The sequence below is a fragment of the Hydractinia symbiolongicarpus genome, chromosome 5 (assembly GCF_029227915.1).
Source record: "Hydractinia symbiolongicarpus strain clone_291-10 chromosome 5, HSymV2.1, whole genome shotgun sequence".
In the NCBI taxonomy this organism is placed as follows: domain Eukaryota; kingdom Metazoa; phylum Cnidaria; class Hydrozoa; order Anthoathecata; family Hydractiniidae; genus Hydractinia; species Hydractinia symbiolongicarpus.
In genome coordinates, this window is record NC_079879.1 from 7,359,881 (window position 1) to 7,375,885 (window position 16,005).

Below are 16,005 nucleotides of genomic sequence, written 5' to 3' on the forward strand. Positions count from 1 at the left end.
CCAGAACACAAAGATACACTATAAACAGGCTTTTGCAGAAAGATTTTGCCATCTGCACAGTAAAAAGCAAAAAGTGTTTTCAGGTGTGCTAAAATGTCCAGCATCCTATAAAATTGGAAATTTTGTATGTGCTATCAATAACTTGTCCCTCCGGAAAAAGTCTGTATAAAAAAAAGCATTGAACAATTTTTATATACAATTACTGAATAAATATCAGTTTTGAAATAAATACAAATGCTTTAAAACTTTATAAGAAATAATTTTTATTCTTCAAATTTGATAAAAATTATAATGGTGGTAAAAATATAACAAAATCTTAAACAAAAATAAAACAAGTGCATAATACATAACTTGAAAGGCAAAGTTTTAAAAGGACCAAACGTTGTAGGAAAATTTTGTCTTGCTGAGATTGTTTAAAAAGTCAGACTAGAATTGTTGAATTTTTATTGCTAGACAGAACCGACTTTTCGATAACCCGATATCTTGTTCTGTAGAATATCTCGTATGCCTAAATTCTATTTATCTATGTTTTTGCATTGCATAATAACATAATTATACAAAATAAAAATATAATTAAAGCAAAAAAATTTATTGCAACAATTAATATTTACATCATTGATTTTACCCAAAGTGTCCCTAATCTTCTAAAAAAACTTTTATTCACAAGTAGCTTGATCTATACGACACAATCTATTTTATGGTCCCATCCAAAAAATAGTTAAAGTATTCTAGAATATTTGGAGAGGAAGTGCTGGAATTGAAAAAAGCAGGAAAAACCTTCCTGGTTCTTTTAAGAGATAATACCCAGAGTAAACAATTGAAATAATTATCTTTACCTATTTTAAGGAAGCTGAATTTCCACTAGGATAATTATTCTATGCCTAGAAAACAGGTCTTTTTTTCACTACAAAAATTCTTTCAGAAGCCGTCAGCTCTGCAGAAAATACAAAGTTGAACTCACTTTAACCTTTTCTTTTACTCACAACTCCATCTTCCAATGATAATATATACAAAAATGTTTGTATTATGTAAACATGAAAGTGAAAAATATTTTTCAGCAAACATATTTTACTTTTTTCTTCTTCCTTTTTTTTGGGGGGGAAGGAGGTTAGGGTTACATGGCAAGTAAGAACACAATTTTTTCTATACGAAAAGGCCAAAAACACAAATTCTTTTTAGGGTGGCTTTTTGTAAAATAACAATACACGTTGTTGATCTACCTAGTCGAAAATCAGCTTTATTCTTACCACATTCTGAAGAAAATATAAAAATAGATAAAATAAGAATTCTGTTTATTTCCATTGCTTTAACATTTTTGGGCATTTTTTAAAAAATTTTGCTTAGACATTTTTCTAAAAAATTTCACTTTAGCCATTGTTTGCATTAATATACTAAGATGGACATTGCTAATTGACAAGCATTCGATCTTTTTACTTTGCAGTAACTTCCTTTCACATAAAGAAAAAGAACCACATCAGAGGCTTTTTTCAACTTTTTTAACTTAAAATCATAGTTATTATTCTCAATCTTAATCATTCGAAAAATCTCTAGTAATAAATGTAAAAGTTTAGAAAAATAACTTATTTAAAAACAGTGAAAAATCATGGCGAAAAAATAATATAAAAAATACAAAACTGACACCAGCTTTTAAATTATAATGCAACAACAAAATGAACCTAAACCATGTTTTAACATGCAAATAAACAAAAATTTCATAAACTAAGAAAAAAAAACTACCAAGTGATAATAATTAAAATATAAACATGCACAAAACAAAAAATATCTTGACATGCTAGCAAAAAGATTTGAATCTTCAATTAACTACCTATACGGTCTTGACAACGTTATACTACAAGTAGGTAAATCATGCTTCATGTAATATCGTATCAAATCACCCAGTGCTTCAAATTGCGGCTCAGGTTCTTGACCAATGAACCTCTTGTTCTAAAATATAAGTTGTATACTAGGGTGTTAGCTACAAATTCACAATTGTGGCTGTTATGCCCTAATTGGGAATTTCCAAATAAATTACAAAGAAATGATCTAGTCACTTGCGTATAAATAAAAAATGGTATATATAATAGAACAATGGGTTGTGCAGCCACATAAAAAACTCAATCAAAATTAGTATTGATTAATAAAAAAGATGATTGATTGAGAAAGTCAATTAGTATTTTCAATTGGAAACTGCCTGTGTGATGGACAAAACAAATGTTAAGGCATGGAAGGCCCCAAAATGCAAGTAATAAGGAAGAAATAAGCACGTTTTCGAGGTTCAATCAAAATCTCCTATGCTGTATATCTGGCTTGAACATTGAAAAGGGAACTCTGGCAAGTTTTAGGTGAATGCTTGTAGCTCCTGGCATCTTGCTTAAGGGGCTATTTTTCTCACACACAAGATTTAGTTTTGAATGCTCCAAATGGTCCATTTACGATTTCTTTAGTAAGTTGGGGCAGTCAGAATCCATTTAGAGCACTCAGAACTAATAATTGGTCTTACTACAATCAAAGCCTACTTGCTCTAAAAACCCATTTATTTGGTCACAGTCTGCTGATGTAACCCTTGCAGTAAGAAAACAAATTTGAATAATTTGCATTAATTAAAAAAACACAGGATCTTAGTTAATTATGCAAAAAACATAAACTAAATTAGATATTACAGAATAGATAAAGTTAAATCTACTTTGGTTTCATACTTTTGCAAGAAAGCGAAGCATACATCTTCAAATTATGCAACCAATTTTACTTGAATTTGAATCAGTGCTGTTTCTTTGATCACCACAGCACGTGGAACATTAGGAGCATAAAAATTTGAACCTCAGGTATGAAAAAAAGCCCCTAAGGTGACAGTTTTTTAGTCGTTCAAACAGCTGCATTATATACTGTGTTTTATGTATATAGATTTTCGTTACTAATTTTTAGAAATATGGACCTTAAAACGCATAAAAATGACTGTAACTAATAATATAAATTGCTGAGTCAGCAAACATTTCCAGTAAAAAATGTATAATAAACAAGAAAAACATCTGCTTTTATGACCTTTTAATTTTTTATCTGCTTCTTTTTTAAAATAAACTTAAAAGGGCGTGCAGAGTTTTTTTCGTTCCTTCTAGTTTTGACATAATGAACTTTTGTATTTTTTGAAAGATTCATGGGTAGCATCCTCTGCTGCAAAAAACACTGTTAAAAAAACATCTGTAGTCAAAATATTTCTGTACACCATGGTATAGCTGTATGATTTACCAAACAAGTCTGAAAATTTTAACTTCAACAGTATTCAAAAGAAATAATTAATTATTAATGTTTTAGTTTCAAAAAAAAAGAAATTGTGGAAACTCAATATTATTGGTAAAAGATTTTCTTACTTACTTACTTACATATACTTACTTACTCCTCCCACTTTAAAAAAAGTAATTGAAAATCAACCCAAAATATTGTACTAAACTTATTTGGTTTGTTCGCAAAATATTCGTCGTTAAAGTTGTAAAATATTAGCTGGAGAAAAGGCTTCGTGTCAGTCGCTATCTTGTCTCCTGATTGTAAATAAATGCCTTCCCGGGACGGCTTGTGACGTCAACTCTGGGATGATAATTTCGCTGACTCTGCCATGACCCAGGTTTTTATATATACAAAGTGGTTGTTGTTTTGTTTTTCAAAATTTGTAATGGGTACTGAAGATGAGTTTGTAACAGGTATATACTGAAGATAAGTAAACACTTGTTACTTACCTTTTTAAAACTGAGTTCCCATGAAAAAGTTGTGGGCTTTCTTAGTTTTGAAGTTTTGGCCAGCAAAAAGTCTACAAAACCTGGCAGTGAATAGTCTGATTCACTCCCGGGTTTGGAAAAGCTGTTATGAGCATGAGAATGGAAGTGGAAGCAATTAGTAAACCGTGGCTTTTTCTCTATTCCGATGCCCTGAGAACTGCTGGAAACAATATTTTAAAGAAAAAAGAAGCTATTTAGGGCTATCAGAGCAAGCCATTGCAAGCAAAATTTTTTTTATTTACTCTTTTGAAGCCCATCTCCCCCCCTCCTCCCCCAATGTTAAATGCTGCGCTGTGATCCTTAAGAATTTTTGTTGGTTAGAAGAGTTAGACTTAGATTAGTAAAAAACTTCATTTTATGGCTAGACTATTGGCAGCGTTATTAATCATGACCATGCGGAAGTAAACATAGAAAGGGCGGGTGCAAAAACACTACCCTTGGCTTATTATAATAACAAGCAACCTCGATTCCAGGGAATATAGCAATTTTTGATATGAGAATGAAATGTGACACGGAAAATAAATTAAAATAGATTAATATTAGTAAGGAAGAAAGAAAAAAAGAAAGAAAGAAAGAAGAAACAACGACGCGCGCGCAGAAGAAAATAAACTCCTGTAAATCCCTGTCTAGTGTACCACAATATATAGAAGTCTTAGACACAACGTAGAAGATGAGCAATACCTATACCATTTTTTGCACATGGCCTAATTCAGAGACAAGTAGACAGAGATTTGGAATTGCCAAAGCCTTTTTTGCCAATGTTGATTAAAACATTCTAGTGATTAAAACACGGCTTTGAAAGCGTATCGACTCTGTTAATGAGTACAGCTCGTTGTTTCTTGCCTGTTGGAAGATTGGCAAAGGAATGCTTTCCAGCACAGTACGATCACATGTTCAGGGGCCTTTTTTGTCATCTGGGAGAGGACGTCAAACTGGGTTTAATCCGAAAAAAAAATTATCACAAAATGGCGGCTTTCGAGAAGAAAGAATGCTGTAAACACAAGAAAATGTGGCCTTATATTAGCTTTATTATTTCGAATTTTACTTAATAAATGTTAAATTACAAATTCTCAACATAGTAAAAACAGAATAAGGTGAACTTTTTTTAAAGTGGGAGGTAAGCTTTAATGCTGAACCAGTGCAAACTTATTTTAAAATAAGAAGAAGTGTGTAATAGTGTCAGCTTGATTAAGACAAATCTTAAAAATTGGGATAGTTTTATGCTGATAGGTGGCATTAACTTTGTTTGTTGACAGTAATTTTCTTTATATTTTAGTTAGCCTGGGACAATATTGTAGCTAAATTGTTTTGTATGAGTGCAAAGAGTCTGCCATGATGCATAATAAGCAAAAATAACACGCACAAGATGTACAGGATGCAGTTATCCACTTACATTTTTTATGAAGATTATATAATGTTTGGAAGCTCCCCCTGTGTAAACACTCAATACATGTTTCTATGAAAGAAAAAAAGATGTCACATATCATAGAACAGAAAGCTGACAGCAAATCATTTAACAAAATCCACTTTCTTTCTAAAATAAACAAACAAACAATCTTAATGTTTTTACTACCCATACTCTTAACAAAAGGCATTCTTTGGGTTCAAAAATTGCCCTAATAAATACGAAGCTATTAGAAATGTTTGTTACAAATAGAATCTGGTTCAGCAGTTTCTCAAGCATTTAAATAATTTCAGAAAACTCCATAATGCAGACTGGTTTAAATAATTTTGAAGTTATAACAAAAAAAACATTAATGCAATTTCTTTGTTTATAGTGCTTCACACACTCCAATGCTTTGCTTTGTAGAACAAGTCACAATTTTTGTTTAGATATATATTACCTCTTCTCGCCCTTGGCGTATCAAATATAAACCAATAGCTCCAAAATTTTCAAGTAATCTACAATCAAATTGTAAGTAATTTTTTATAGGCATTTACTGGAAGTCACTGTTTAGTTCAAAAAAGACAATAACACACTTTTCTGCCTCACTTCTGCCCAACCTCCACTGATACACAGAGTTAGGTAACACTGATGCATCATCCATCACTACATCAATCTAAAATAATATTTACATTCTTCACACATAACTCTATTAAAGGTTTAGTTAATTAAACATTTTCAGGCTAGGATTTCTGGAGTACATGTTTATCAAAGATTGTGACATTACATCAATTTTTTAGAAAAAAAAAAGAACATAAATCACAATCCAGTAAATTGAGGTAGCTTTTAAATCATAACAAAAATGTTAATTTTTGTAGAATAAACAAAACATTTTAAAAGCTTGTGTAAAAAACTTACTGCATGTGGGTCTTCGTAATAGCCTTCGTTTTTTTCTTCATGTTTTGGTTTGCGAGGTCTACAGGAATATGTTTAAATAACGATCAGGGTCATTGGTTTTATCACAGCAATTAAAAAGTGGAGTCAATTTTTGCAGAAAAAAAAGAGTACAACTGACAGTTTTCTTACTCATATTCTACTAAAATTGTACTGAATTTTTGTAGTAAACAGTAAAATAAAGAGCATTTTAATAAAAGGAAATAAAATTAATATAGCAAAGTGCAGCAGAAAGCTTTGTAAACACAGCATAAAAACACTGACAGAAGAATTGTTAACGAACAAAATATAACAAACATTTTCAACAATACTAAAGATTATTATTTTTCCAAGCGATTTAGAAAAAGTCCAATTGGAATTTAAGCCTAGCCAAAAAAAAAATCTTTACTGACCATTTATCTTCATAAAAACCCAAATAAGTTGGATTAGTATTCTAAACCAAATAAAAAACAACATAGTCAAACACAAAAAAAGAAGTATTGAGTAAATACTTTGGTTTAGGTGCCGTATGATATGGAGATTTTGGTGGTACCATAGGCTTTTTGTTTTCTGTTGCAGCATTATTATGTTCTGCATTGCCAGACATTTTTTCGTAGTCCAAAAATCCTAAAAAAGAATTGGTTTAATATTGGAAACAAGTTAAATGTGTTAATAGTCAACATTATTATTGTTTTTTAAGTAACTAGTAACTGAAGATACTGGGGAAGCTTTTAATATACACATTCAAGGTGAGACATCCAAATGGGTCTTTTAATATGGCAGCAGAGGGTGACAATTCTGCATTGTGATACTTGATTGGTATTTAAATGTTATTGTGTTTTTGGCAATGGCAACTAATCAAGTATTAAATCCATCTGTGTGAAGAAGATGATTAGCTTGGAAAAATAACATTGATGTGTCACAGATATATACTGACTTGGATAAGAAGAAACAAGGACCAGCTATTTTATCTGTCACAGGACAAGCAAGGGAAGCTATTATAAGTATAGGGGGGAGGGCAAACTGGCCAGGATTGATAGTCTTGCTAAAATAATTACTCAATTGGATGCATTGTTTTTGTAGAACAAAAATACGAGAGCCTATAATGCATTCAAAGAGTTTACAATTAGAAAAGGAATTCAAGTGGAAAGTATTCATACTTTATTTTTCAATTTAAAGTTATATAACAACATAACACCACTTACCACTGAATGCAGCAAATACAACTGAAGATAATAGAAAGTTGGCCATTTTAAAATACTATTGTTGTGAATCCATCATACTGATGGGATTACACAATGTTCAAATGCTTAATTTGTTGTGTTACAAAGGAGACAACAAACACAGATGTCATTGACCCACCAGTTCACAATTAGGTAAATTGCCCTAACTTTGAGAAGTTTGGTCAATTTTGATCTCAGGCGGTCCCGGCAACATATACAGGGAAGAGACAGATGTCACCACCTTGTTTCCAGGTTATTTGACCTTAAAAATTAAAAGTGTGTCGCAAGGCTTTACCAATATTATTAAATGCATTGAAATCAGTTTCCTTATTAGTATGATTATGTAGTGTTAAAATGGTTGCCTTGCAACATAGCAAATGAGATGTAATAACATCCATTTTGAAAAAGGTGCAGACAGATGAGTAATAGAATATAACACAAGAACAAATATGAAATTCAAAAATGGTTAATTTTAGGATAAGTGTGTTACCTTCTTTGTGTTCGATTCTCTTAGGAGGTGTGATGCGAGTTTGTATTTCAGTAACTTCGTATTTACCACTTCCCCTGTTATTTTTTGGTTCTTTTTGTTTTACTTGTGGACTTCTGGGAGGTGGAACAGGGAGAGCTGGTTGTTCAAAAGATTGCAAAGCATCTGGCTTAGGGCCTATTTTTGGGCCAATAAACTCTGGATCTGGGGGTTCTGGATCATCTGTAACTAATTTTGGCTGTTCAGCACGTTCCGGATTAAAAAAGCATACATCAAAAGGTTTTATATCAACATAGTCATAACTAAAGTCACTATCGTCTGAATTAAGTTCTTCTTCTTGATTATCATCAGCACGATTTGTCATTGAAAGGTTATGGGAGACCACCCGCTTTAGTTGGGCTATCCATTCCTTGAACACAAAAATAAATTCAAAATCATTAATACTTTAAAAAAACGTCACCACAGGCAGGTGTGCCCACGAACAAAAGATTGCTCCCACTGTTGTTGCAGTCTGTTCATTGGAGCACTAACTGCTTAAGAGAATTTAGAATTTTGTATTCAACGACATAAAAAACATGTTTCCCATAAAAACAGATCAGACTAAAAATTGATCTCAAAATACTCTGTAAACAGATAAAACTTGTCTTATTCTCAATATTTTCCACATATACTTATACTCACTCCTCACAATTTAGAAAAAAGTTTCTTGAAAAAAAATAATTGCGTAGGCCTCTGCTGCTCACAGAAAATATTGTTAGGAATGTATTGTAAGTTCGGCATCTTTAACAACATGGAGATTTTAATTTGTACAAACAATTAACTTTTGCCAATAAGATTTCTAAAAGAACAAGTCTATTTGGAATGAATGTTTTGAAAAATTTTGTGTCCTCAAAAGTTTACAAAAACGTAACTGCCAAAATTACAGTTAGAGAGACTAAGAAGTTATAGTAATAGATATATTCCGTCAACGCAAAATCCATAATGATTAGAAAGAATGTACATTGTAGCGAGAAGCTCTACAATGCTATTATATTCATGCTGTTCTGTTAAGGTTTTTACTCAATCTGGTATAAGTGATTTTTATCCCAGCCATTATTATTGTATTGTATACCTGTACTTAAAAACCTAATTGCAGCTCTACTTGTTCTACAAACTGAACACAATTTTGAGAAATTCTATTAACCTTAAAAAATAACAAATTTAAATCATACATAATAGCAAATTACAAAAATTAGAGAATAAAAAGTAAATACCTCTTGTTCTCTTTGAGAAGGCACGTTGAAATAATACGTTCTTCCTTTAGCAGTATTTACATTTGATTTAAGAGAAAAACCCCATTTATGACCCTTGCTTTGTCTAGCTGCTTCCACACTAAACATAAAAATGCAACAGTAAGACAAAAAAACAAAGAAGTATTAGTAGTAGAAAATAAAATGTATCTTCAGAGAAAAACATTTTGACAGAAAGACATAAAGGATGGCGGTAAGAAAAAAAAATCAGGGAATGGGCAGGAAACTTAAATTAGTACACCAAATTATCAAATTTCTTTCTGCTAGCAAACCTAAACCAAAACTTGATAATTGTTGGTAGGCTTTTAGATATCTTAAACATGACTTAAAATTTTTGGTTTCCATATAGCAATAGAATGTCAGTAACTACTAATAATTTTCCAGAAATCACTTAGACATTTGATTGAATTTTATATACGATCAATATATTGAGCTGCCATCAAAAAATGTTTTTTCCTGTGGTTCAGTTTCCTTTAATGATTTTACTGTTGCCACATCAGCTCCCAATAATTTTCTTTCGCAAATTAAGGAGAGGATGATGCTCTTTAAGGAGAATCCTTTAAATAAAAACATCACATCATCTTCATTTTATATTGATAAATTGTAATTATTCTTTTGTGAATTTTTCTTATGTGATGTGCTTGGTCTATTTATAACTCAGTGTATACTAGGAAATACACTCGTCTTTTTCAAAAAGAATGTAATACTGGTGATGACTATGGTAACAGCCAAAATAGTTACCAATAACGTGATGTATTTATATTTTCCTAATATTATTTGTAAAACGTATAGTAAAATTCAGGGGTGGATACAGGAATTTAAACATATCAGTTCATTTTTTTACAAAGTCATTAAGAAATGGCCATTAAATTTTGCAAGGCTTTCAAGGACGGACGCATTAAAACCAAAGTGAGGAAAACCAAGCAGGTACAGGTCTATACATTAGCCAGTTTTATACTGAGATTTAGAGCTGGTTTACTTAAAAAGACATGTTTCATAAACTGACTGGATTACACACCCTGTGTTGAGGTCAAAATTTCTGCACGCTTTGAAAAAAATATTTTGAGTATTTCAACCCTCTATCCAGGAGGCCTTTTTTTAAATAACTACAAAATTTTGTATACCACATATCCAACTATATGCTGGAGAGCATATTTCAATATATTTTTGGTGACCAGCCAAATAAGAGTACTCTTTTATGAAAGCTTGTGTGAGAAAAAAAGTAGAAAAAAATTTAAGGCATTTTCCGTTTTTATATAACTAACAAAAATTTCATAGCTCAGTGATTTCTTATTTCTTTGCTGTTTTATGCCCTTAATAACAAATCTTCAAGAGTAAATATGTTGTTTATTATTTTATTTTTGTTGCAAAAAACTATTGTATGACAAAGTAAAGCATGATTTGTTTCTGTGTTTAACAGTATATCACAGGCCACTACCCCTTAATAAAATATTATCAAAGTGCTTTGACATACTTTGTCAAAATTACTGGGGTTGTCTTATGCTTTTTAGGGTCACATGTTACCTTTATTTGTAAGTAAAAGTAAGTCGAGATTAAATTAGGGGTTATTTTTACGGTGACTAAACGCAAATAGTAACTGAATTAGGCAGTTTCTTACATATTACGCCATATCATTGATGAATATGCGCTCAACTATATAATATATGCATGTGCGTATTATGTGTAGAAAATCTATAGAAATTTAACCCAGTGCATTGTAAGAAAGTTATTTTTAAATTTTAACAAGGCGAAAATTAAGTACATCCACCCGACTAGCTCGACATACCCTAAATCCACCACTGAAATTTAGTATTATAGAGTTGAATAATTTATTTCCTAAAATAAGAATAAAATTAACTTTTAATTTGGAAAGAAGTTGAACTTGTATTTAATAGCATACCCAGCAGAGTTAATATCAACAGGGTAACTCGAAATAACTATGGGGTTCAATTTAACTCCATCAATATTTTCTTGAAATACACATTTGCAACATCTTCAGAGCTTATGCTAGTTAGTTAAACATTAAAACTCAAGCGTTGGAAATTCAAAAGCACCTGTTTCTTCCTAGTTATTGCAATGTTAATAATTAGAAACACATGTTTAAAGAATTGAAAGGGATCAAAGAGAGAGGAATTCGAAATGATTTATTGCATTTTGTGTTGAAATAAATTTCAAATAGTTAAGATAACCACAATTATGCTGGATATATATAATTCAGTTAACATGTCAAATGACAGATGTGTGATAATACATTTATTTTACCCTTACCTGAAACCACTAAGGAGAAGTGCATCCTTAGGTGATTTACTATTGTGATCTTTGAAATAGTACAAGTAACCATCGTGTACAATGCAGTATCGTCTGATGACTGGAAAAACAAAAATGATTTATTTTAAAAATAAAGTAGCAATATGTTAAACCTTCTAGAGAGTAGTAAGGAAATGCATGCAATAAAAAGTATTTAACCTTTTAAACTTTTTTACTAGATGATGATTTCTTTTTAAGATAAAGTATATTTCAAAAAAAGGAAAGCTGTGTTAAGGGTCTTTTAGCGTTTTTAAAGTAAAAAGTTCTTTCTGTCGTCCAACCATGGCTGTACAACATTTTCTTACTTTGTAACCTATTTTAATTACATCTTGCGATGTCATCCCTGATGTGTCAATAACATAGCTTTAGCAGTGTGTTCTTTATACCTTTTATCATTTGGAATTGTAAAAAAGGGTTTAAACATAAAAAGTATTTAACACATAGGGTTTCACTAGAAAAAAAGTTGTTGTTTTTTTCTGCAAATATAATTTTGGATCAAACTTTCTCTTTAAAGGAGAACTATCTGTGAAAGATATTTATTTTAAAACATGATGAATAAAATTACTTTCAGATAACCACAGGAGACACAGGACAATCCTTACCCAAAAGTTTGTGATCTGATTTTCATATTTTCGCATTCTTATCTCATATAAATCCTTGAAATATTAAAATTTACCTCCACTCAGTACAACTTTTCTTTAAAGGAGAACCAACAATTATTAACAAGTTGTACTTAGGATGTTGATTATAGGTTACTAAAATAACTAATTTTCTGGGTTTTCCAGGAAGAGTTTTTAAAGAAATACAACAATTTTTAACTTAAGCAGTAAGTCAAAAATTAAATTAAAGTAGTAAAATACGAAATTCTAGATTGTGTTGAATTTATATACTGTGCTAAAAAGCAACATGGATAGAAATGTTACTTCTTATTTTAATTTTCAGACTAACAGGGTTATTGTATTTCAAATTTTAAAGAAATGAGATAAAAATTACAAAAAAAACTTACATCCATTTCCAAATCTACCATTTTCTTGTTTCAATAACCATCCACCAAATGCACGTGTATCCAGTAAAGATTGAGCGCTAATCGATTTCAAAGTCTTTGCAGCCATATTTCCTATTTCTTTATTTAATCTTTCCTATTTTTGTTAGATAACCATCATGAGTTCAAATTCCTAATGTACAAAAAAAATTATGGTTGCAAATGCCAGTCTTTTTCTTTGACTAGTCTTGTCAATCTATTTCATGCGATCGCACTAGCATATCTCTACACATGCTTGAAAAAGAATTGGGTATGCTTTTTTCAGGTCTTCATCACACACGTAAAATTAAACATTGCTTCTCCAAAAATTAAGTTTTTTATACGATAAAAACTAAAATGTGCATAGATTATCTCTTAAATAGTAAAAATACAAGACAGACTGTACTTGTTGTGAAACCCTCCTTTCTTATGATTATGTATATGATGACAGTTGAAGTGAACTTGAAAAAATAAATGTAAAAAACAAGGCAGAATAGGCCTGCGTCTATCAATAAGGGGACAGCGATTGCTCTTGCTCACGTAAAGACTAGCCCAATTCTAAGAAATGAGAGACTAGCTGAGCCATAAATTGCTCCCCCAATTTTTCTTATTCTATTTATTCAGATTGCTCGCCCAGTCTAAATTATTGTAACTTTGGGGGAGCGATTTATTGCTTGGGTGTTATTTTCTTATTTTCATCTCCTTTAGCCGAAGTCTGCAGACACATGCAATCATATTTATTGCAGGCACACATGCAAAATTGTTTAGCGGAGCAATAAGTCAGACATGCAAATTTCTTTATATTACAAATGCATAATAATTTGTAAATGCTTGATGTAAACTTGCTGTATATATTTTGCTCCATGAAAAACGATGATAAATTGACCTTAATGTTTATCTTTTCATGTGCATGATCAGCCTTTCTAATTTAAATTTTCTCGCTTCGGCAACTACTTTATAATGTTTTGCGCTAGCATTTACTGATTTCATGTCGACAAAAAAAATGTTGAAGTGAATTTTTGTTATGTTTCGCCTTGGCAATCCACAATTTCACATCGGCTAAAATGGTGACAAAAACTTTTACTTTGGTGTCTGACGTCAGCAAATTGCCTTTTAAATTCTTTTCCAAGCCAGCTTGTTCACAATTAAACTTCTTTAATTTAAAGTAAATAAGAAAATAAACTTTTTTCAAATCACCTAAGCATTTTCTGTGTACCGACGTGAATTAAGGAGGCTAACATGATATAACACTTGCATAATACACCGTTACATTTGCATGACATAACACTTGCATAATATTGATTAGGGGACAATAAAATTAAATTATATTATTCAAGATTATTAAAAAGAATTTTAGTGAAGATGACACTTGAAAATTACATAAGTCACCATAGCTTGTCTAAATTAAACTACATGTGTGTATTTCAAATTTTTCAGATTGCTTACATGTTGACAATTCTAAACTACTTGTGCAACATAAATTTAAAGTGCAACTCTAACCTTCAACAATTTATTAATAAAAAATTCATTATTTTTATTTGCACATTTTTAGGACTGACAGTATGTTAGACAGAATTGCAATTTTAGACCGTAAATCAGTGTATAAGGGGGGAGGGGGCCTGCAAAATAAAGAACTTCCCCTACATAATTAAATTTGGTCTACAAATTTCTACAAAGAATTGTAAACCTATGGCTACAACTATTTCTACAAAATAAGGCATCATCACACCTGGTCATCATCATCGTGATTCATGGCTTAACATTGTTTTCCATGCTAGCATGTTTGATGGGGTATATTAATGACCCTCTTCCAATCTGATCTAGACTGTGTTAGATCTAAACACAAATTCCTCTATACATCAAATCTGTCCTTATTATCTTGTGCAAAGTTTTCCTTACCCCTGGAACTAAGTCTGTATACTGTTTTTACCTAATTATCCTCCTTCGTTCTTTGGAAGTATCCCAACTAACTCAATCGTCTAACCTAGATAACATATTTATTGCTACAGATGCCTAGCCTTCTTTTTAGCTTATATGAGCTTTTTCTGTTTCTCAGGCTAGCATTGCACATTAACCCAACTATTCTTATATTACTACTTTGTGAACAGTTAAGATATTTCTGCTTCACTGCCCATGTCTCACTACTTTATAACAAAATACTTCTTACACAGGCCCCGTACAATCTATCTAATCAACAAAAGACGTAACTCTCTGAAAACCTATCCTGTAAGTAACACTGACATCTTCAAACACCCCTTTCATAGGGACTGAGGAATAGGGACTGAGGAAAGAGGAATATCAATTGGATCAGAAATTTTTTACATACTTTGAATCAACGATAATGAGTAAACAACGTTAACTTTATGGTAGTTTGGTTAGAAAAACAACTGAGACCTTTATAGTTTATTAAAATACAAAAATGGGAAAGAGAGATTTTATAGAACAATATTGTCTGCAAGAGAAAAAGATTAATGTGTTTTGCTCCTCCATGGCTATATTTTTAAGCTTCTTCAGTGCAACCAATTTTTTAAATTTCCCAATCACAGTTATTTTTACTTACACAAATCCCGGTTTCAAAGACCTTATATTAAAGTCCTAGCAAGTGTAAACATTGACAAGTGAACAGTGCATAGGTCGGAATGAAAAAGGTGTAAATCATTTCTTATGGCTCTAATCTTTAAAATTACACATTTACCCCAATAATTTTTAAACAGGATTGTATAGCAGTAAGCTAGGCTTAGTTATATATATTATTAGCTATATGGTAGCGCTAAAAGTTAGCTAGTTAAACAGCTGAGATACAAAAAAGGTAAAAAAATAGCAAAAATACTATAATTGAATTCTGGAGAGGCGTTATACATTAAATTTGCTGAGAGATCTTTTACCTTTCGTTTCCTGCTTTAATCCAGGTTTCGTTCGATGTTCTCCAATGTTCTCCTTGTAATGATGAGACAGTCTTCCCAGAAAGTTGGAAATTCCGTTAAAAAATTTCACACATTTGGATTTCGGAATCATTAAATACTTTTCGGATTTCTGTTTTAGGGCCGGGATTTCCATTTTGTTTGTCTGTTGAGTTGTCTGGTTGCTTCTCGTGTTTTATTGTTGGCTTTGTCTTAGAACGTTTCTGCAAAAGAAAAGTCCTTTGGTGTCATTCATTTTTCTTTACATATGTCACTACAAGTTAAGGCGAAAATTTTTTTCATATGCCTTATTTAGCCAGCTAGCTAGCTTAAAGATAACTTGCTGATAAGGGAAAATTAATTTGCTGTCCTACTTGTAAAGTCATACATGCAGTACTTCTAAAAAGTCATTAGGATGCAATCTTTAATTTTTTTTTGCTTGTTTGAGAAATGTATACAGCTTTACAGATTTTTTTGCTTGTGTTAACATCATATTTTAAGATCTCTCAGGCTTTTTTTGTAGCAGAATTATAGTTTTAAAGCATGCCTAATGCAATGAAATTTGCAAATTCAAGAACTATATATATATTACTAATACGAAGTGAAAGAGTAGTTAATTCTACTGCTCAAAGAGGTTAACACGAACATGGTGAGGATGCCACATTCTCTTCGCTACAGAGAACAGTGACTTCAA

The 16,005-nt window shown here is 31.3% G+C and overlaps 1 protein-coding gene across 1 annotated transcript; it reads right to left on the bottom strand.

The window, feature by feature from the left end:
- Positions 1-48: 48 nt before the first annotated feature.
- On the bottom strand, positions 49-15,409 carry LOC130644487 (uncharacterized). The gene is made up of 11 exons (XM_057450120.1): positions 15,297-15,409; positions 12,397-12,565; positions 11,352-11,451; positions 9,048-9,165; positions 7,798-8,203; positions 6,597-6,711; positions 6,070-6,127; positions 5,748-5,827; positions 5,612-5,669; positions 5,161-5,223; positions 49-1,944 (listed from the first exon to the last, which is right to left on the bottom strand). Exons 2-11 carry the CDS (start codon positions 12,500-12,502, stop codon positions 1,822-1,824), a joined length of 1,227 nt encoding a protein of 408 aa, XP_057306103.1. The 5' UTR covers positions 12,503-12,565; positions 15,297-15,409; the 3' UTR covers positions 49-1,821.
- Positions 15,410-16,005: the final 596 nt, after the last annotated feature.

Bases quoted from the DNA above. Each gene is read 5' to 3' on its own strand.
- LOC130644487 (XM_057450120.1), bottom strand. From the start codon at position 12,502: ATGGCTGCAAAGACTTTGAAATCGATTAGCGCTCAATCTTTACTGGAT. The intron at 8,204-9,047 runs GTATTTACTTTT...TTTGTGTTCAAG, and splicing joins CTTCTCAAAGAGAACAAGAG to GAATGGATAGCCCAACTAAA. The intron at 6,712-7,797 runs GTAACACACTTA...ATTCTTTTTTAG, and splicing joins GAGAATCGAACACAAAGAAG to GATTTTTGGACTACGAAAAA.